We start from the raw sequence: 22,297 nt of genomic DNA on the forward strand, positions 1-22,297 counted from the left end.
TTTTTTATGAGCTGATTTTGCTTATGGACTTTGGTCCAGGTGTAGTTTATGAGCTGATTTACCTCTTAAATATCAAAAGTTGGTACGGCCGTCCGTGCCGTCCGGCTGTCCGTCGGTTTTTTCTTGTCCGCCCAATAACTTAAGATTCCTTTGACCTTTAGTCTTCATATTTGGCATGGAGGTTAGTCATGATTAGTAGATGACCCCTATTGATTTTGAGGTCACCAGGTCAAAGGTCAAGGTCACAGGGGCCTTGACTTCAAAAAGCTTGTCCGCCCAATAACTTAAGATTCCTTTGACCTACAGTCTTCATATTTGACATGGAGGTTAGTCATGATTAGTAGATGACCCCTATTGATTTTGAGGTCACCAGGTCAAAGGTCAAGGTCACAGGGGCCTTGACTTCAAAAAGCTTGTCAGCCCTATAACTTAAGATTCCTTTGACCTACAGTCTTCATATTTGGCATGGAGGTTAGTCATGATTAGTAGATGACCCCTATTGATTTTGAGGTCACCAGGTCAAAGGTCAAGGTCACAAGGGCCTTGACTTCAAAAAGCTTGTCCGCCCAATAACTTAAGATTCCTTTGACTCATAGTCTTCATATTTGGCATTTAGGTTAGTCATGATAAGTAGATGACCCCTATTGACTTTGAGGTCACCAGGTCAAAGGTCAAGGTCACAGGTGTCTTGACTTTAAAAAGCTTGTCCGCCCAATAACTTAAGATTCCTTTGACCCACAGTCTTCATATTTGTCATGAAGGTAAGTCATGATTAGTAGATGACCCCTATTGACTTTGAGGTTACCAGGTCAAAGGTCAAGGTCACAGGGCAGAGATTTTTTTTGGCTTATTTTATAGCCGTTATTGGGTCATATTCCCAGGTCCTTACTGGAGAGGAAATGCTCATGCAGCTTAAGGTATGTAGACGTTGTCTTGACTACAGGACTTTTCGTTATTACTTTTTACACACTTTACATTATACATTTTAATATATTATGATTCCCATTGTTAAATAAAAGTATAAAATATATGCGGTACGCAACGATTTTATAATACGCAACGTTCATATAATACGGCAAGTTCAATTTTCGTTTACTTTACGTTGTGTATTTTTAGCTCACCTTGCACAAAGTGCAGGTGAGCTTTTAGGATGGCCAACCAAATGGCGTCCGTCGTCTGTCGTCCGTCCACATTTTAAATATTCTAAGGACATCTTCTATGATACTGCAAGGCCAATGTTAATGAAACTTGGCAGGAATACTCTTTGTATGAAGCTCTATCAAGATTGTTCAAAGAATTCCATTTCATGCAGAACTCTGGTTGCCATGGCAACCGAAAGAAAAATCTTTAAATATCTTCTTTTAAAGAACCGTAAGAGCTAGAGCTTAGATATTTGGCATGAAACATCTTCTAATGAGTGTCTACCAAGTTTGTTCAAATAAAAGCCCTAGGGTCAAAATTGGCCCCGCCCCAGGGGGTCATTGATTTTCCCTATATGCATATAGTAAAAACTTAAAAATCTTCTTTTAAAGAACCCAAAGAGCTAGAGCTAAGATATTTGGCATGAAACATCTTCTAGTGAGTGTCTACCAAGTTTGTTCAAATAAAAGCCCTGCGGTCAAAATTGGCCCCGGCCCGGGGGTCATTGATTTTCCCTATATGCATATAGTAAAAACTTCAAAAATCTTCTTTTAAAGAACTGTAAAAGCTAGAGCTTAGATATTTGGCATGAAACATCTTCTAGTGAATGTCTACCAAGTTTGTTCAAATAAAAGCCCTGGGGTCAAAATTGGTCCCGCCCCAGGGGGTCATTGATTTTCCCTATATGCATATAGTAAAAACTTAAAAAATCTTCTTTTAAAGAACCCAAAGAGCTAGAGCTAAGATATTTAGCATGAAACATCTTCTAATGAGTGTCTACCAAGTTTGTTCAAATAAAAGCCCTGAGGTCAAAATTGGCCCTGCCCCAGGGGGTCATAGATTTTCCCTATATGCATATAGTAAAAACTTAAAAAATCTTCTTTTAAAGAACCCAAAGAGCTAGAGCTAAGATATTTGACATGAAATATCTTCTAGTGAGTGTCTACCAAGTTTGTTCAAATAAAAGCCCTGGGGTCAAAATTGGCCCCGCCCCGGGGGGTCATTGATTTTCCCTATATGCATATAGTAAAAACTTAAAAAATCTTCTTTTAAAGAACTCAAAGAGCTAGAGCTAAGATATTTAGCATGAAACATGTTCTAATGGGTGTCTACCAAGTATGTTCAAATAAAAGCCCTGGGGTCAAAACTGGCCCTGCCCCGGGGGTCATTGATTTTCCTTATATGTGTATAGCAAAAACTTAAAAATCTTCTTTGAAAAAACCCAAATAGCTTGAGTTTAGATATTATACATGAAACATCTTTAAGTAAATATCTACAAAGTTTGTTCAAATAAAAGCCCGGGGGTCAAAACTGGCCCTGCCCCAGGGGTGTCATTGTTTTTAACTATATGTGTATAGTAAAAACTTAAAAATCTTCTTTTAAAAAACCCAATGAGCTAGAACTTAGATGTTTAGCATGAAACATCTTCTTATGGGTGTCTACCAAGTCTGTTCAAATAAAAGCCCTTGGGTAAAAATTGACCCGGGGGGTGGGGGGGGGGCTATATACAGGTGAGCGACCTCAGGGCCATCATGGCCCTCTTGTTTTTATACACCCCATTTTTATTGCATTTGTATATTGCAGGAAAAAGAACAGCTTACACAGAAGAAAAAGCAGGAAATGGAGACAAGGAAACGGAACAGAGAGGTGCGCCGGGAAGAGAAGCAGAAGGAAGTAGAGGAAAGGAAATTGAAAAGGCAGAAGAAAGAAGAAGAGAAACAAAAGAAAACTGAAGAAAAAACTGTGAAACAGGAATTAAAACGTAGACAGAAGGAAGAGAAAGCTCGGGAGAAAGATACTATGGCTGAGAGAATAGCTGCTAGTTATGTTTGTGGTGTTTGTGGTGTTCATGGGAAAATTGATGATGAAGTTAATGATATATTTTGGTATGGGTGTGATGAAGATATGTGTGGGAGGTGGTATCACGAAGGATGTTTGTCGGAAAAGGAAAGGGAAGATATTGTTTCTAGTATGGATGATGGGGTCAATCCTTTGCATTCAAGATTCAAGATACGGTAGCCGAATATAGTGCGTTCATTTTATATGTTTATGTGTCGGGATACAGGTACCGGATAAATCTACCGGCGCTTATTATACGCCGTATATTTGTTTACTGAAATATTCATTAAACTTAATGTCAATGGTTTTATTTTTATTTATTGATGATTATAACTTAGTCAAAGAACTGACATTACAATATAGAACTTGTGTTTTTTTTTTCTTCACGCATACAATCCCTTCATTGAGTGTAAATGAGTCAGGGTACAGGTACCGGATATGCGTACCGGCATTTAATGTATGCTGTATACTCTGATTGAAATATTTATTAAACTCAAGATAAATGAACTTATCATCGATTTCTGGCGATAAAGAGGACTAATATAACATTAGAATACTATTATGCTTCGTTACAAAATGTGTACGGGAACTGCTTCTCTTCGTCCAAAATAATGCATAATTTATGTACCTCATTCCGGGCCTCACAAATAAAGGTATTCTATATTTAGAACACATCGGAATTTCCAAGAATGTGTTCAGCAATTAAAGACAATTAATTAAAAAGTTAAAATGTACATATTTCTAGATTATTTTCAATAAATTCTTATGTTGATATAATCAAAAATGGCTAAATTTAAGTAACTTTTTTAATATATTATTTCTTAACTATGTGATTTTCTAAGCAGGTGTTAGTTAATTCTTAATAACATGCTATACCTATATACATGTAAATTATTTAGTTATTTATAGAATATTGGAAAATTGTATTATCATATAAGGCCATTTCTTAAATAAAGTACTTGTTATTTTGAACTGGTAATTATATATTCATAAAACTTGTGAGTGAAATATGGATTAAATAAACGCTTATCTTCATTTTCATCTTTTCTCAATAGAAATCTTATTTGATTCATTATCATATGATATTTATGTGTATTCATGTATCACTTTTTAATGATAATGTTAAAGAATTCCAATTTCTCTATCTACAAAAAAACCTGTCCAGTAAGTATTTAGTTTTGCTGCTGGTTAACATCTATCTCTCGCCTTTATCGGGAGGAAGTTTTACTTTCAGTGGGATGGTTAGACTCACTGGGTAAAATATGGTATACAATATCCTGTGAGGTTGCCAGTAGAAATTCTATTACTGCTATGATAGAGAAAATATTGACTTATTACTTATAACATTATATTTTGTCTATTATTTACTCTAAGTTTCATATTACACTTTATGTTACCATGATCACACGACGTTATAATTGTTTTATTTATCTATTTGCATAACAAAGTTTAATTAAAACATATTTTCTGTTCTATATAATTTACAGAAAATTCAGTTTGTTAAATTTTTTATGAATAAAATATTTGTTTCTGTCTTTCATTTGTTTACAGTGAATACCACAACAAGTGAAAATTGTTTGTTTTATACACCTCTAAGAGAATGAATCACATGTTTATGAGAAAATCTTTGATATCCTCTAATTTTTGATTTTCATTCATTGAATGTGTTATTCATTTAAAATAACAATGAAAAAGAATGTTTCAATTTTTGATATAATTAGACGAAACATAAACATATTTTGCATCTTCTACAAAATATTTTTCTTCCATAAGTAAATTTTACTTGTTTATTGGGCTAAATGTATTTCTTTCTTTATATACAAGCACATTTTTTTATATTTTTGAGGTCAATATGTTATTTAGAAGTGTTTCTCTGGGTCCATGTACATATTGTATTTACTTTACTTAAGTGTAGCCATGTATATTGTAGATATAGTGTTGAATGTATTATTGTAAATATTAGTTATGAGTAGTCTTAATATCTTCTCTTACAATTGTCGAGGTTTACATGATAGTATCAAGAGAAAAGATGTTTTAGATTTATTTCAGTCAAAAAAAGCTGATATTCTCTGCCTACAGGAAACACATTTTATAAAAGAAATTGAAAAGAAAATTTATTCTGAATGAAATGGTTAATGTTTTTACAGCCATGGTAGGTCTAATGCCAAAGGTTTATTTTATGCAGAAAAGGTTTAGATATAAAAATTAATTCTGTTAAAACTGATGATTCAGGAAATTTCATAATTTTACAAATAATGCTTGATTCTATAAATTTCACATTAGTTAACATTTATGCGCCAAACATAGACAGTCCTAGTTTCTTTAAAAACATTTTTGACACTTTAGATTCTTTTGATGATAATGACTCTCTAATTATTTGTGGAGATTACAACCTTGTTCAAAATCCTGACTTAGATTATTATAATTATAAATAAAAAAACAATAATGTAAAGGCAAGAAATTTTTTAATAAGTATTATGAAAGAAAAAGACCTCATTGATCCCTTTAGAGAACTGCATGGTAATATGAAAAAATATACATGGAGACGAACCAACCCTATACAACAAGGTAGACTAGATTTTTTTCTTATATCAAAAAGTTTATATCAGCATGTACGAAAATGTGATATTGACATTAGTTATAAATCTGACCATTCAATAATATATTTAGATTTTTGTTTTAGTTCTGTAAGTCATGGAAAAGGTTTATGGAAATTTAATAATGCTCTTTTATATGACATTGAATTCCTTGATATTATAAATAAAAAAATAGATGAAGTAAAATTACAGTATTGTTTACCAGTATACAATATAGACTATGTTTTAGATCCAAAAAACAAAGATGTAAATTTTGTTATAAATGATGAACTTTTTTTAGAAACTCTTTTGATGGAAATAAGAGGTAAAACTATATCTTACAGCTCTTATAAGGTCAAGGAAAGAAATACTTATGAAAAAAAGTTAATTGAAGAAATTATTCTTATAGAGCAAAACCTGACAATTGAAAATAAAGACAAACTTTTACACTTACAGAATGAATTGACTGAATTAAGAAATAGAAAAATAAGAGGTGCTATGATAAGGTCAAGGTCACAATGGATTGAATCTGGAGAAAGGCCTACTAGTTATTTTTTAAACTTAGAAAAAACACATTGTTCAGATAAAGTTATTCCTTTTCTAGAACTTGATGATGGATCCTTTATATATGATCAAAAAGATATTCTTACAAAGACATGTAGTTATTATGAAAATTTATATAAAAATGTTGATATAACTGAAGAATCTAAAATTGATATGGAATTAGAAAATTGTAATGTTACCAAGTTGTCTCAAAATGAAGCATTGAATCTCGAAGGTCTACTTTCATATGATGAAGTTTCTTTTACATTAAAAAACATGAAAAATGATAAAAGCCCAGGTTGTGACGGATTTACAGCAAATTTTTTAAAAATATTTTGGAATAGAATTGGACATTTTGTTGTAAAAGCTATAAACTTTGCTTATACTGTTAATTCTTTTTCTAGAAATCAAAAGCTAGGAACAATAACATGCATTCCAAAAGAAAAAAAAACAAAACAATTTTTAAAAAATTTGAGACCAATAACTTTATTAAATGTAGTTTATAAATTAGCTTCAGGTTCCATAGCAAATAGACTTAAACTTGTTTTAGATATTTTAGTTTCAAAAGATCAGACAGGATTTGTTAAAAATAGATATATTGGTGAGAACACTCGATTATTGTATGATATTATGAAATATACTGAGGATAATGATATACCAGGTTTAGTAATGATGATAGATTTTGAAAAAGTGTTTGATACGTTATCATTTACATTTATAGAGAAATGTTTAGAACTTTTTCAATTTGGTCCTATGTTTAAAAAATGGATATCTTTATTTTTATACAATACTGAAACTTGTGTTATTTTAAATGGATTTTTATCAAAGTTTTTCAAAGTTAAACGAGGTTGTAGACAAGGCGATCCTATTTCACCTTATATCTTCATTTTATGTGCAGATATTTTAGCAATAAAAATAAGACAATGTAAAGATGTTAAAGGTATAAATATAGATGGGGAGGAGTATAAAATTACACAATTTGCTGATGATACTTCAATTTTGCTAGATGGATCAGAAAATTCCCTTAATACTGTTTTAAAGTTATTAAATACGTTTTCAGAAATTTCAGGATTGAAAGTAAATTTTGATAAAACTAAAGTTATTTGGATAGGCTCTCTTAAATACAGTACAAGATCTATTAAGACAAAATGGAAACTGACATGGGGTGATACACAATTTAAATTGTTAGGTTTGATATTTGATGTTGATTTAGAAAAAATGATAGAGTTAAATTTTAATGAAAAACTTCAGAAAGTTAAAAATAGTATAGGATACTGGAAAAAAAGAATGTTAACACCAATAGGAAAAATTACTGTTGTTAAGTCATTACTCCTTCCTTTATTCACTCATTGCTTTACAAGTTTACCAACACCTAATTCAGCATTTTTGAAAACACTTAATGACTTATTTTATAAATTTATATGGGAAGGTAAAGCAAAGATAAAGCAATCAGTAGTTATTAAAACATATCAGGAAGGTGGTCTAAATATGATTGATATTGATAGTTATATACATTCTGTAAAGATAAAATGGTTTAAAAGATATGTTAGTAATAGTAACAGTAAATGTTATAAGCTAGTGATGGCTTTATTCAATATTGATAAAGTGTTTAGCACAGGGAAATTGTTTTGTAAATTGACAATTGATAAAATTAAAAATGCTTTTTGGATAGATGTTTTAAAAGCTTATATGATTTTTACAGATAAACTTTGTATAGACAGTTTAGAACAAGTGTTACAAATGCCATTGTTTTACAATCATAACTTGTTAGCAGGAAATAGATACTTTTATATTAAATTTTTTTATGAAAAAGGAATCAGATTTGTTAAGGATATTATTAATCCCCAAGGCGATTTTGTAGATTTAACTTACTTAGAGCAGGTGACACAAAAACAAGTAAATTTTTTACAATATCATAGTTTGAAAAAAGCAATATTATTATATACACAAAAGCTTAACATTTCTATTTGTAAAGATTTTATTAATGTTCAATACCCTATTATGAGTTGTTATATTAAACCTATTTTAATTACACAAAATAACAAAAAGAAATATGTTTATGAAATTCTAGTTAGAAATCAAGATGTACCAACATGTCAAGAAAAATGGAACTTTTTTTTTACAAATTTTGATATAAATTGGAATTTAATATATAGTTATGTATTTAAATGTACCAAAGATTCCTATATTCAGTGGTTTCAGACAAGAATAATTCATAGAACTTTAGCAACAAACTCACTTTTATTCAAAATGAAAATTGTTAATAGTAAAATGTGTACTTTTTGCAATTGCCAAGAGGAAACTCTGTTGCATTTATTTTGGGAATGTCCAAACATTCAATCGTTATTTCAATATCTGAAAGACAAGATAGATAATTTTGACGATAATTTTAATTGTAAATCATTTATTTTAGGTTCTGAAGTTAATGATTTTAAATATGATATTTTGTTTTTAGAATTGAAAAGATATATTTATTTGTCAAAGAGAAAAATCATATTACCTACAATACCTGGTTTTAGAAATAGTCTTAAATTGGCGTGGAATATTTACAAAAATACAAATTTGACCAAACATGTAAATGAAGGATGGCAAATTGTAAGAACTTTAATAAACTAATGGGCTACACTAAATTAATTTACCCCAAACCAATATTCTTTGTTTGTTTGAATCTTTTGCATAATACATTATCATACATTATTGTTATACTTATTATATGAAAATTGATTGAATGTTTGAATATAATGTATATATTGTAATTATATTATTATTATATTATTATAGATGATGATTTAAATATTATGTAGATATCATGTAAGGTATCAGAGAGATGACCCCGACCCCAGGGATGATCAAATATAAACCGGACTGGGGCTGTCAATTGAATATTTTCAAACTATCACTTATTGTTACATATCACAATTTATCGGAAACTATTCCATATCTAATTTGATAACGCAAATAGATATTGTATGTTAAAGCCAATTAAAAAACCATGGCAACGCACACCCGGCGCAGTGCATAAATTTGCGCTGACATAGCGCTTTATGAAGCGTATATTTTACATAATTATGACACAATTAGATTTCAAAATACAAAACGTCATGAGCCATATTTGACGTTGTCAGAAAAAATGACTTCATTTAAACCACATTTATCTTTGCAATCACAATTCATATGTCACTTGTAAAAAGAAAACTTGGGTTAAAATTATGCCGTCGGAAAGTCACGAAATTCGATCAATAAGAAATTGTGTCAATAGTGAGTCGAGAAACTGTCTAAAAACATAGAAAGGGAAAATGGAAAAAGGTTATGGTAGCCACAGCACAGGTTTTGATTGAAGTAAATGATTAAGGAAAGGTGATTAAGAAACTGAAAAAGGAAAATAAGGGAGAGGCAGAAAGAAGAAATTTTCAAGAACGTTGGTGACGTCAATCGCCGAGAGAGAGACGTTGAAAAGTGACAGGCGATTGACTGCGGTCATTATAAAAGACGTTCGATAGTAGTTACGGGACTGTGCTAACTCTAACTAAGGAACTTTAAATGATAAATATTATAGCAATTATTATCACACTGGCCATAGCTTTTGCAGAAGCGGTTCGTTCATCGCAGAGTCGATGGAGATTTCGTCACAGAAGCGGTAGATAAAATATGGCCGTTTGTTACTGAATTTTACTTAATGTTTTAATGTTTTACCGGAGACACCTAGTGAGACTGGAGCCCACATATGTACATTTTCAACTTATTACACGCACACAGTGCAATTCATTGCCATTTGTACAGTTTGACGTGGGGATGTCACTTTTGCTCATTTTAGGTTAAAACATGAACATTTGTGTGCAAAACGGCCCCTTAATGCACCAGCATTACACCATATATATAATACTTGCACCAAAACAACCATAATTTGGAATATTTGCAAAATTGTTATTGCCTTTTTATAGAAGAATTGACAAAAAATGATTACAACACAGACGGCAGTAGATTCGATTTCAATGCAGTGTGGTTGTCCCGATACCATTATTGTCTATTGTGAGGTTTTAACTTGACTGTGATAAAGCATGTTTTAATTTAGAACAACCCTTTTCTTACGTTGACATCAGAGAAACGCTTTCTTTTAGAGTTTAAAACAATATGATTATATATTAGAAGAATCTTACACTGTCTGCACTCCAGTTAACGCACTATGACTGTATACGTATACGACTGAACTCTGACACACTTTCAACAGAAAGGTCCCCAAACTATGATACAAGTATGAATTGGTGTTCTCACTTATGGTAATATAACCCAGTGACATTCAAAAATGAGGTTGTTTTTCATATTTAAGAAGCAGGTTCTGTGAATCTTTATGGGAATTTCTTTTATATGTTTGTTGTTAAACCTCCAACTCAAGGTCTCAGGTTGAACGTAAACTATTCTACCAAAGAAATTACAATGGAAGGAAAATGGAAGCGCACCTCAAACATCTATTTGCATAAATAATCATATTATTTTAATTAAACTAAAGAAACACGTTTTATCTGATGTCAAAGTAAGAAAAGTGTTGTACTCTATTGAAAAATGAGTTATGTGAAGTAAACCCTCATAATAGACAATTATTGTATCAGGTCAAACGCACTGCGTTGCAATCAAATCGACCGCCGTCTGCGTTGTAAACAATTTTTGTCAATTCTTATATAAAAAAGGCAATAACATTTTTCATAAGTTCCAAAATATGGTTGTTTTGATCATTTATCATACATACCATGTAATGTTGGCGTATTTATGGGTTGTTTTGCACACATGTGAATGTGTTTTAACCAAAAGTTTAATCAGGATGCTAACGCTTTAGCAGACATTTATGCTTACTTTTTAGGCGGGGCTTTGTATGCTAAGTGTTCTATCCCATGATTCAAATTATCAAATAAATATTTTTCAGTAGATCTACGAGGGATGATCAAAAATAAACCGGACTGTGACTGTCACTTGAAGAATTTTCAACCTTTCACTTATCACACTTAATCGGAAAACAATACCTGTAAACTGATGCTTTATCTAATCTGATAACGCAAAAAGGTTGTCCGTTACAGCAAATTCAAAAACCATGGTAACACACACCGGCGCAGTGCCTAAATTCGCCTTGACATCAGGCGCTTTAAGCTGCGTATATTTTACAATACGACACAAATAGATTTCAAAATACGCCAAAACGTCGGGAACCATATCTTTTACGTTGTCAGTAAAAATAACTTCATTTAAACTATATTTATATTTGCTATCATAATTCAAACGTCACATGTTAATGAAATACTCCCGTTAAAATTATGTTGTCGGAATGTCTAGAAAATCAATCAATAAGAAAAATTTGTCAAAAGTAAGACGAGAAACTGTTTAAAATGAAGAAAAAGATTATGGCTATCAAGGGAAAAGTCCCAGAAAGCCACATCAAATTTTTTGATTGGCATAAAGAATTAAGAAACGGTAATCAATTTACCCCAAACCAATATTCTTTGTTTGTTTTGAAGCTGTTGCATAATACATTATCATACATAATTGTTATACATATTATATGAAAATTGATTGAATGTTTGAATAAAATGTATATTATAATTATATAAAGAATATTATTATAGATGATGATTTAAATATTATGTAGATATCATGTAAGGTATCAGAGGGATGACCCCGACCCTCTCATACCTATTACGGGGTAAATAAACGGGGTTACCCAGTTGGGGCCTCAGTAATAGAAAAATAGAAAACAAGTAAGGGAGAGACAGAATTTTTTTTTTCAAGGACATTGGTGACGTCAATCTCCAAGACGTTGAAAAATGGCAGTCGATTGACTGCGGACATTGTCAACGATGTTCGACAGTAGCTACGGGACGGTGCAGTCAACTCTAAGGATTTTAAAATGATAATAATTAATGCAATAATTAGTCCCCTACCGGTTTACCGGAGGGGACTTTAGGTTTACCCTCCGTCCGTCTGTCTGTCTGTCCGTCCGTCCGTCTGTCTGTCTGTCTGTCTGTCAGTCTGTCTGTCTGTCTGTCCGTCCGTCAGTCCGTCCGTCCACAAAACTGGATCCCGCGATAACTTGAAAAGTACTGAAAATATTTTTATGAAACTTGATATATGGATAGATGGTAGTATGGAGATTATGCACGTCTTTTTCTTTTCTTCCTATGCTGAAAATTCTGGTTGCTATGGCAACAAATAGGCTTAAAATATGGCAAATTTTACACATAAACTGGATCCAGTGATAATGTAAAAAGTACTGGAAATATTTTTATGAAACTTGAAATATGGGTAGATGGCAGTCTGGAGATTATGCACATCTTTTTCTTTTCTTCCTATGTTGAAAATTCTGGTTGCAATGGCAACAAATAGACTGAAAATATGACAAATTTTACACATAAACTGGATCCTATGTTAACGCAAAAAGTAATAGAAATATTTTTATGAAACTTGTAATATGGGTAGATGGCAGTCTGGAGATTATGTACGTCTTTTTCTTTTCTTCCTATGTTGAAAATTCTGGTTGCTATGGCAACACATAGACTGAAAATATGGCAAATTTTACACATACACTGAATCCAGTGATAACTCAAAAAGTACTGGAAATATTTTTATGAAACTTGACATATGGGTAGATGGCAGTCTTGAGATTATGCATGTCTTATCTGTTCTCCCTATTTTGAAAAAATATTGGTTGCCTTGGCAACAAATAGGCTTAAAACATGGCAAATATAACATTATTTGTGATTAGTCAAAAAGAGCTGAATTTTTTTTATGAAATTGCATCTTTAATTCAAGAGTTATCTCCTCTTTAAGAATTTTGCTTTTAAAAATGTTATATTTTGGTAACAGGGATGTTTCAAATATTAACTTTAGAGTGTCCTTCAGTCCGTCTGTCTGTCTGTTCATAAAAACTGTTTCCTGTGATCACTTTTAAAGAACTTTTCCAACAAATTTACTTAAAATATAGAAAAATTGAAACATTAGTGAATGGCCAATGGCCCTTCAGAATGTTGATGGGGTTCTAACCGGTAGGGGACTTATGGATTGCTTGCAATACTATGATAATTGCTTGTTACATATATTGTATTCTTGGTTTACAATTGTATCAATTATTTTCTTATTTTACGCAGAAGTTTTAAGGAGAAATTGTGTCAACAATTAGACAGTCACTGTTTAAAATCGGCTATGCGTTTTATTTATTTTAAAATAATGACAATTTTGTTCATAGTTGAATTATTCTTTTATTTTTTCTTATGTATGATACATTATCATTCAGCAACATTATTTTACATTATTTGTAATACATAATATAGTTTATTGCATGTGCGATTTTCCAACAATCAAGTTACAGAAGGAAAGAACGGAAGTTTGCGTCATTACAGGAGCTCTTTATCATCATCCATTCTTTTACAATACAATATGATACCCAATTGTACAGAGATATATATAGGAAGTGGATCCGCCGCATCAACAACATCAAAAACTCTAACAAATATTATAATTATCCAATGGTTGTTTCTTTTTCTTATTCTGTCAGGAATTATTCATCCAAATCCTGGTCCGTTGACTCCTAATTCGTCAACTTCATCTCTATCCACTTCATCGTCTATGTCTGAGGACCTCACAGGACTAATGTCATCAAATTCTTGTTTATCTGTCATACACTACAATGTACAAAGTCTGTTGAACAAAATAGACGTTCTTACCACTGAATTTAGTATTTTTGATATCTTTGCCTTTTCAGAAACATGGCTTAATCCAAATATCTCTAATTAGGATGTCTCGATACCATGCTTTCACACTCCTGAAAGAAAGGATAGAATTGATGACCGTCACGGTGGAGTAATCTTATACATCAAAGATTCGCTTTTCTACAAACGCCGTTTGGATCTCGAACCAAGAAATATTGAATGTCTATGGGTTGAGATTATATTTTTCCAAACAAAACATTATCTGTTCGGTGTCTTCTATCGACCCCCCAATGCAGATGCACTTTACACAACTTTTATCGAGGATTCTCTCTTGGCATTAGACACAAATATAACAGACATCATCGTCACTGGAGTCTTTAATTTCAATCCATTTAATTCTACTCTGTCACGCAAACTTCTTTCTATGTCAACAATTTCACCTTGAACAGCTAATAAATGAACCTACTCATTTCACCGAAACATCAGCCTCGGTCTTAGACCTTTTTCTTGTATCTTGTAGTCATCGAGTTATTACTTCCGGTGTTGCAGAACCAGTCCTAGACCAGAACATACGCTACCATTATCCTATTTTTGCTATCTTTTCATTTTCTAGACCAAAATTAAGCATTTTCAAACGTTTTGTATGGTTGTATGATCGAGGCAATTACAACACCCTTAAACATCACATTATGCAAACAGACTGAGAACAATATAGTGACAACAAGAAAAGCATTGATGCAAAGCATCAAAGGGCGTCCAAGCAAGAAATGCAGAAAGTGAAGATGAACTAGTAGACATATGATGTCAAGATATTCTTATAAACTTTTCAATGGTTAATTGGTTTTTACCAGAATGAACGGACGGAAGACATTGTTCATTATGAACTTTGATTGGCATGCTAGAGATTAGAATATTACTTGTTATTTCTTTATGATCGTGATTATTAATAGCAACGGATATACATGCATACAATCATTTATAATCCATATGTGTAACGCATGATCAACACCACACTTGTGGAATTGTCCCTTATTATGTAATCGCTATTAGCAAAGACCCCCTCTTAAGGTATCTGTTCACACTTAGTAAAAATATGACACTGGTTATATTACCATGTCATGTTGAGCATTATTGTTTATTATACAATAATTGTAATATCTATTTTAATAACAAAAATACAGATTTTATGAATATTGTTTTCCTCTCTTTTTTGTGTTTTTATGTGCTATTTTAATACTGGGTTTTTTACGTTTACTACTCTTTTTTTTTATTAAAATTGTAAAATAAATTTTAAGAATTCAATTGTCATATTGACCGACGATTATAAGTCAAAACTTAACTGGAAATAGTCGGTAAATTATGGTTAATCTTTCAATATATAATATTGTTTATTCTTAAACCATGTACATGTACATTTGTATTTTTCTTTAAAATTTTTTAAATTATCAATCAATTAAATAAATAATAAAATCTAATTTGTAACTTTGAATAATTCCTCGGCATCTTTACTAAACACGAATAACAAATTAAATGAAATGTTTCAAAGTTGATAGTGTCATATTAAAACCATAAAAATGTACCTTTTTTCACAATTATTGTACATATTTATTGTTTTTATCTCATATAGATAAAATGAAACATGCTATTGTTGTTGTTGTTGTTGTTGGTTTTTTTTCGAATTGTATGTTTATGTATAATAATAATCAATAAATTTGAGAGTTGATCTATGTTTATTAATTATTGTAACCAAACTAAGTGACAAACATTCATTTTGGAAAAAAGCTTATTTATCTGTAAAATATTTGTTCTGTTCTGTAACGATATCAAACATCTACTCCAAAACCGGGAGAGACCGGACAATAAACGTGTGGTCACTAGTATCCCGGTCAAAATAGACCGGGAGAGACCGAAATTACCGATAAGAGTACATCCCTCTATAAATAGATTTTCGGAATATTTAGGTCATCAACTCATCGTTCTATTTTAACATACCATGATAACCCACTGTGTACTACAAAATGATAAATAAAAAACCCGAAGAGACGGAAAAGGTTATTGCATTTGAAAATGTTTGCATTGCGAAATCCTCCAGTTCGCTATTCATTGTACATATTGCGACATTTCATTTTTAATTAATAATAATCAAGCACCCTCATACCGATCGGAATGATCGGCTTTTATTATGACCGACTAAAAGGCTCGAGAAGTTGCTGTCGCCCTTTCACAAAATCTGATTTCATTCCATAAAGGGGCGCCGCGCTTCAGCGCGGACGCCAATGATATAAATATGTACACAACAACAATAACCAATAAGATTCTTGAACTCTCAAAGCAGTGTATTCCTACAAGAACAATAACAGTTAAACCAAATGATGCAGTGTGGATCACGTCACAAATTAAACAACTTATTTGTAAACGTAAGAAACTTTACCACAGAGCAAAACGAACCCAAAATCCTATGCACTGGCACAAATTTAAACAACTTAGTAACAGAATTGTTTCACTTATTCATACTGCCAAGCGAAACCATATACAGAAACTGGCAGATTCACTCAATCTGATAACACTATACAAAAAGACTGGTGGAGAGTCATCAAATCATTTATATCTCCGACTGAAAAACAAATCATTCCCGCACTGACATGTCCAGACTCTAACAGACTGATATTTGACAATAAATCAAAATCTGATATATTAAATAAATTTTTCTGCAGTCAGTCTTCTCTTGATAATTCTAATAAAGAAACTACAGAAGATTTCTACGTACAGCCTGTTCACACACTCACTTCAATCACGGTTACACCTCAAGATGTTGAGGATGCTATCAATACTCTCAATATTAATAAAGCGTCAGGGCCTGATGAAATTAGCAATCGGATCTTGTGTGAAACAGCTTCCGTAATTAAATATCCACTTTGCTCCCTGTTCAATCATTCACTTCGCTGCTGCAAAGTCCCACAATCTTGGAAAGATGCTAATGTTTGTCCAATTTTTAAGAAAGGTGACCCTTCTCTGCCAAACAACTATCGTCCTATATCGACACTTCTTTGTTGTATGGAAAAGGTCTTTGAACGTATTTTGTTTAAATATATCTTTAACTTTCTTCATGAAAATGACTTTATATCTCCCCTTCAATCTGGTTTCAAACCCGGTGATTCAACTGTGAACCAACTAACTTTTCTTTACAATTTTTTTTGTAAAGCACTTGATGACGGTCTAGAGATACGAGTTGTGTTCTTCGACATAAGCAAGGCTTTCAATAAAGTGTGGCACAAAGGTCTCCTGCTTAAGTTACAAGGAGCTGGTATTCAAGGACCTCTTCTTGATTGGTTTTCAAACTATCTGTCAAATAAGACGTCAATCTGTGGTTCTTCCTGGTGTTATATCTGATGTTCTTGCTGGTGTTAAATCTGATTGGTCTTCTATCAAAACCGGTGTCTGTCAAGAATCGATTTTGGGTCCTTTGATTGATTGAAGTTAAAGCTAATGAGGGTCCATCCGCCCTTTCGGGCACAAAATGCAGCTTGTGCTGTCGAGTACGGACCCCGGACATGTCACCAGTCATGTCCTTAAAGAGTTAATTTTGAAGCACAAAGTGGTGATAATTTACCTCCATGCAATTTCCACACAGTATTCGCCAAAGATATGAATTATGAGCCAAAAGTAGGTCACTGTACGGCGGTCAATGAGAACCTAAATGTACAGTTACCTGTGACAATACGATTTTGGGTCCACTTCTTTTTTTAGTTTATATAAATGATATTGTTGTAGATCTAAGGTCTTGTGTAAATCTTTTTGCTGATGATGCCAGCCTTTATTTAATCGTCGATCATCCAATACATGCAGCTGAGACTCTTCAAAGTGATATAAACAAAATTTCTTTATGGGCTGATAAATGGCTGGTCCAGTTCAATCCTTCTAAATCTGAAACCATGACAATCACACGTAAAACATCTAAACCTTTTCATCCACATCTTTCTATGCAAAACGAAATAATATCTGCAGTTACTTCTCACAAACACCTTGGTTTACATTTTTCTGATAATGGTTCTTGGCATACTCATATTAACTACATAAAGGAAAGAGCTTGGAAACGTTTACATATTATGCGTAGACTTAAATTTCAACTTGATCGTAGATCTTTAGAAATTCTCTATCTGTCATACATCAGACCTATTTTAGAATACGCCGATAACTGTCTTTATAAATTGTACTCAATATAGAAAAATGAACTTGATAAAACCCAATACGAAGCTTCTCGAATTGTCTCTGGTGCCAGTAAACTTGTTTCTCTGGATGGGCTCAAACGAGAAGTTCCTTGGGAATCTTTAGAGTCTAGACGAAGGAAGCACAAATTCATACTTCTTTACAAAATGAAAAATGGACTCTCCCCAAACTACCTATCATCTCTTGTTCCCCCTTCAGTAGGTGAGACATCAAGATACAATCTTCGCAACTCAAACGATTTTAACGGTATACGAACAAGAACTTCTCTGTATTGAAATGCTTTTCTTCCTTCTGCTCTAAGAGACTGGAACGATCTCCCTGCTGAATTACAAAATGCACCTTCACTATCATCCTTTAAGAGTCTTCTGCATGGCGACCTATCAAAATGTCCAAAATATTTTTATACAGGTATCAGAAAATGGCAAATATACCATGTACACCTATGAACTGAGTGGAGTCCTCACAACTATCACTTATTCAGAAAAAATATAACAAACTCACCACTGTGTCAATGTGGTCTTCCAGAAACAAATTACCACTTTTTCTTTGAATGTCAACAATACAATAATATCTGAAATATCCTCTTTCACACTTTATTGGCTTATTTTATTACATGCTTTTCGGTGGTTTATAGAAATATATCAGTGATATAAAACTGGTAATTTCACTGTTTGAAACAGTGAAATTACCACTTTGATAATTTCACTGTTTTGAATTTAAGCCCCTTACGTTGTTTCAGTGAAATACCAGCGTGCACAGTACTGGGTACCAACTTAATGACGTGACGTCGTAAATGACATCACGTTGTATTATTATTTGGCGCGCTTTTCATATAGTATTAGGTTTAATGTCTTTTTAAAACGTTTCTTTGCATATAATAAAAAGAAAATTTGTTTAGTTTAGTGCAAGATCGAAATATATTTCACCTTGTGAACACCAAAAGTTCAAATTTCACTCGTGGCTGCGCCACTCGTGAAATATACCTTTTGGTGCTCACTCGGTGAAATATATTCCGATCTTACACTGAACTAAACAAATATCCTCTATGTTATGTTACTCTCCCCATTTTACTGAGAGGTGATAACAACTTAAGTGACGTCATAAACACCAGTATAAAATTCAGGCAGTTCAAATATATATCCGAGATAGTAAACGTTTTCCATAGTCCTTTGCAAACTCTGCTCACTCCGTTGACATACCGAATAGATTCTATAATAATATCTTTTCCTTAATATAGTGTATTTGCACCATTTTTACTGAATCAATCTCATCATTTTCTGACCATCAATCTCTATAATATGTTTTTATGCCCCCACAGAGTGGGAGTTCTAGTTTTTGTGTGTGTCATTTCACTAGGTCACAGTATTAGCATTTTAAAACATATTATAGCATGATTTCCTATCTAACTTATTTTAACTATATTTTTTTTTTTTACTAGACACTTTTGCCGTCCTCGTCTTCATCATCAATAAAATGATATACTATTTCAAACATGTAATTTACCTCCAGATTCACAATAATGAATTATATGTTAGGAACAGACCTCTATAAGCATTGTATGCTTTCGGATCTAATCCTTTTTCAGCATTGTTTATTATGTAACTCATAATGATTGTATGTAATAAATGTTTGTGTGAAAATGTTTGAAATAAAATATGTTTAAACTAACAACATGACTGTACCACGTATTGGCCTTCTCCGTGAATGAGTAAAAAGCTGCTCCGTTAAGGAAAATACGCTTGTGACGTCGTTAACGTCAATTTAAAAGTTATACCGTGCGCCTCATTGCTTGACATATACATGCCAATAACAGCATAACTTTTTTCTTTGTTAATATTTCTTGTTGGTATTTTTTGTATCATTCAGGGGATATATTCCGATTTATTTTCCGTGTATTTTTATGTAAATTCATTTAACGAGTAAAGAATCATTTACAAAGTCCGGTTAATTTTTGATCATTCCTTGTATACAATAAATATTTTAATTATACAATATATATTTTCAAATATAGAACATACATATAGAAAATTATCGCACACAATTATTTTTTTATGATGAACAAATATTCAGCAAGATTGAATAAATATGTATGATATAGAATATAAAATTAGAGTTATACGATATAAAAAAATTGGATATAGAACAAAAATTTAATTTATTGAATTTTGCAACGTTTAACATGCCATATAAATCAATTATCAATTTATTTCATATTTATACACAATATCTTTCAGGTCAGGACCTTCATATATATCAAGGTCAAATTGAAATTGAATGTCAAATTACTAATTTTCAGTGATTATTGCTATAATTGGCTGTAACGTTCGTTAACACTCTAGCGGTCACATTTTTGCCTCAATCATCATCAAACTTTGTCAGGATGCTTTTCTACTTGATAGCTCGGATGAGTTCGAACATGGGTCATGTTGGATGAAAAATAGGTCACAGGAGCTAAAAATAGAAAAACCTTGTGAACACTCTAGCAGTCACATTTTTGCCTCAAGCATCATTAAACTTTGTCAGAATTCTTGACTAGGTGATAGCTCGGATGAGTTTGAGCATGGGTCATCTCGGATGAAAAAGTAGGTCACCGGAGAAATAGAAAAACCTTGTTATTACTCTAGCGGTCACATTTTTGCCTCGAGACCGCCTCGGTGGTCGAGGGGTTAGAGTCTAAGACTTCTAATCAAATTACCTCTCTGGCGTGGGTTCGATCCCCAGGAGATGCTTTGGTAGTTTAGCACGTAGGAAGGTAGTCTAGTACTGGTGTAACTCTCAAGGAACGATGGTTAGGAAACTACCCGCCTATATGACTGAAATACTGTTGGTAAAAGGTGTAAAATGAAACAAACAAACATTTTTGCCTCAATCATCATTAAACTTGGTCAGGATGCTTGTCTAGGTGATAGCTCTAATGAGTTCGAACATGGGTCATCTCCGATCAAAAACTAGGTCACAGGAGCTTAAAATAGAAAAATCTTGTTAACACTCTAATGGTCACATTTTTGACACAATTGTCATCAAACTTGGTCAGGATGCTCGTCCAGGTAATTGCTTGGATGTGTTCGAACATGGGTCATCTCGGATGAAAAACTAGGTCACAGGAGCTAAAAATAGAAAAATCTTGTTAACACTCTAGTGGCTAGTGGCTACTGTTATGATCCAAATATCCTATAAATTGGTCTGAAAGTTTGTTTTGATGATTTCTAGGACTGGTTCTTCTCTGAATAAACAAAGGCTAGAGGTTAGGTATTTTGCATGAAGCATTGTGTAATAGACCTCTACCAAGATTCTTAAAATTATAGTTCTGGGGTTAAAATTGGACCCGCCTGGGAGTCCTTGATTTTTACTATGTACATAGAGTAAAAACTTAAAAAAGCTTCTTGTGAAGGTACAAGGCTTAGAGCTTTGATGTTTGGTATATAATATCATCTTTAGGTCCTCTTCCAAACTTGCTCAAATTTTGCCTCTAGTGTCAAAATTGGCCCTACCCTGCGGGGTCATAGGTTTTCCTTATAATAATGTAGTAAAAACTTAAAAAATCTTTTCTCTGAATTGACAAAGGCTAGAGGTTAGATATTTTGCTTGAAACATTGCAATAGGGACCTTTACTAGATTGTTCAAATTGTAGCCATGGGGTCAAAATTGGCCTGCTCCGGTGGTCAATGATTTTCATTTTGTGCATGTTATAGCAAAAACAGAAATTAAAACAAATGGTTTTTGAATAGGAGAAAGCTAGAGCTTAGATATTTGACATGAAACATTGTCTGGTGGAACTGTATCAAGATTCTTTGAATTTAACCCTTTTGTCAAAATTTTTTCCTGCCCAAGTGGACAGTAACCTACTTTCTTGTCCTTTGATGTACAGCCATGAAATTTGGACCGTGTGCACAGTTTGAGATTTAAAATTGAATTTTGATATCAGCTGACCTAGATTTTGATGATGTGACCTACTTTCCTGTCCTTTGATGTACAGTCATGAAATTTAGGCCATTGACCACCAAATTCTGTAGAGTCAACTGCGTTATAGCAAGGTTCAATTGTATAGAAACAAAAACTCTTCTGTTCCTACATTACTATTTAGTGTTGTATTATATAAAGCATAGCATAGCATTTTCACAAATGCAATCTTTTTTTCTTCTTTAATTTTCTTTTTAAAGATTTGTTTAAACCGTTTATTTGTTTGATTTTAGAAAACTTAAAAAAAATCGAGCTTTGCCCACGCCTGGTGGTCGGTTCTGTTGAATTTTGCTGAATTAAGCAACTTTGTTATTCATTAAG

The 22,297-nt window shown here is 32.5% G+C and overlaps 1 protein-coding gene across 1 annotated transcript; it reads left to right on the plus strand.

Annotated features, from left to right (window-relative positions):
- The first annotated feature begins 886 nt into the window (after positions 1–886).
- LOC132712806 (uncharacterized) lies at positions 887–3,925 on the plus strand. The gene is made up of 2 exons (XM_060695240.1): positions 887–917; positions 2,725–3,925. The coding sequence occupies exons 1-2, from the start codon at positions 900–902 to the stop codon at positions 3,157–3,159; spliced, it is 453 nt and encodes a 150-aa protein (XP_060551223.1). The 5' UTR covers positions 887–899; the 3' UTR covers positions 3,160–3,925.
- The last annotated feature ends 18,372 nt before the right edge of the window (positions 3,926–22,297 follow it).

Source organism: Ruditapes philippinarum, unplaced genomic scaffold, assembly GCF_026571515.1.
Source record: "Ruditapes philippinarum isolate M1 unplaced genomic scaffold, ASM2657151v2 ctg106_1_1_1_1, whole genome shotgun sequence".
NCBI lineage: Eukaryota > Metazoa > Mollusca > Bivalvia > Venerida > Veneridae > Ruditapes > Ruditapes philippinarum.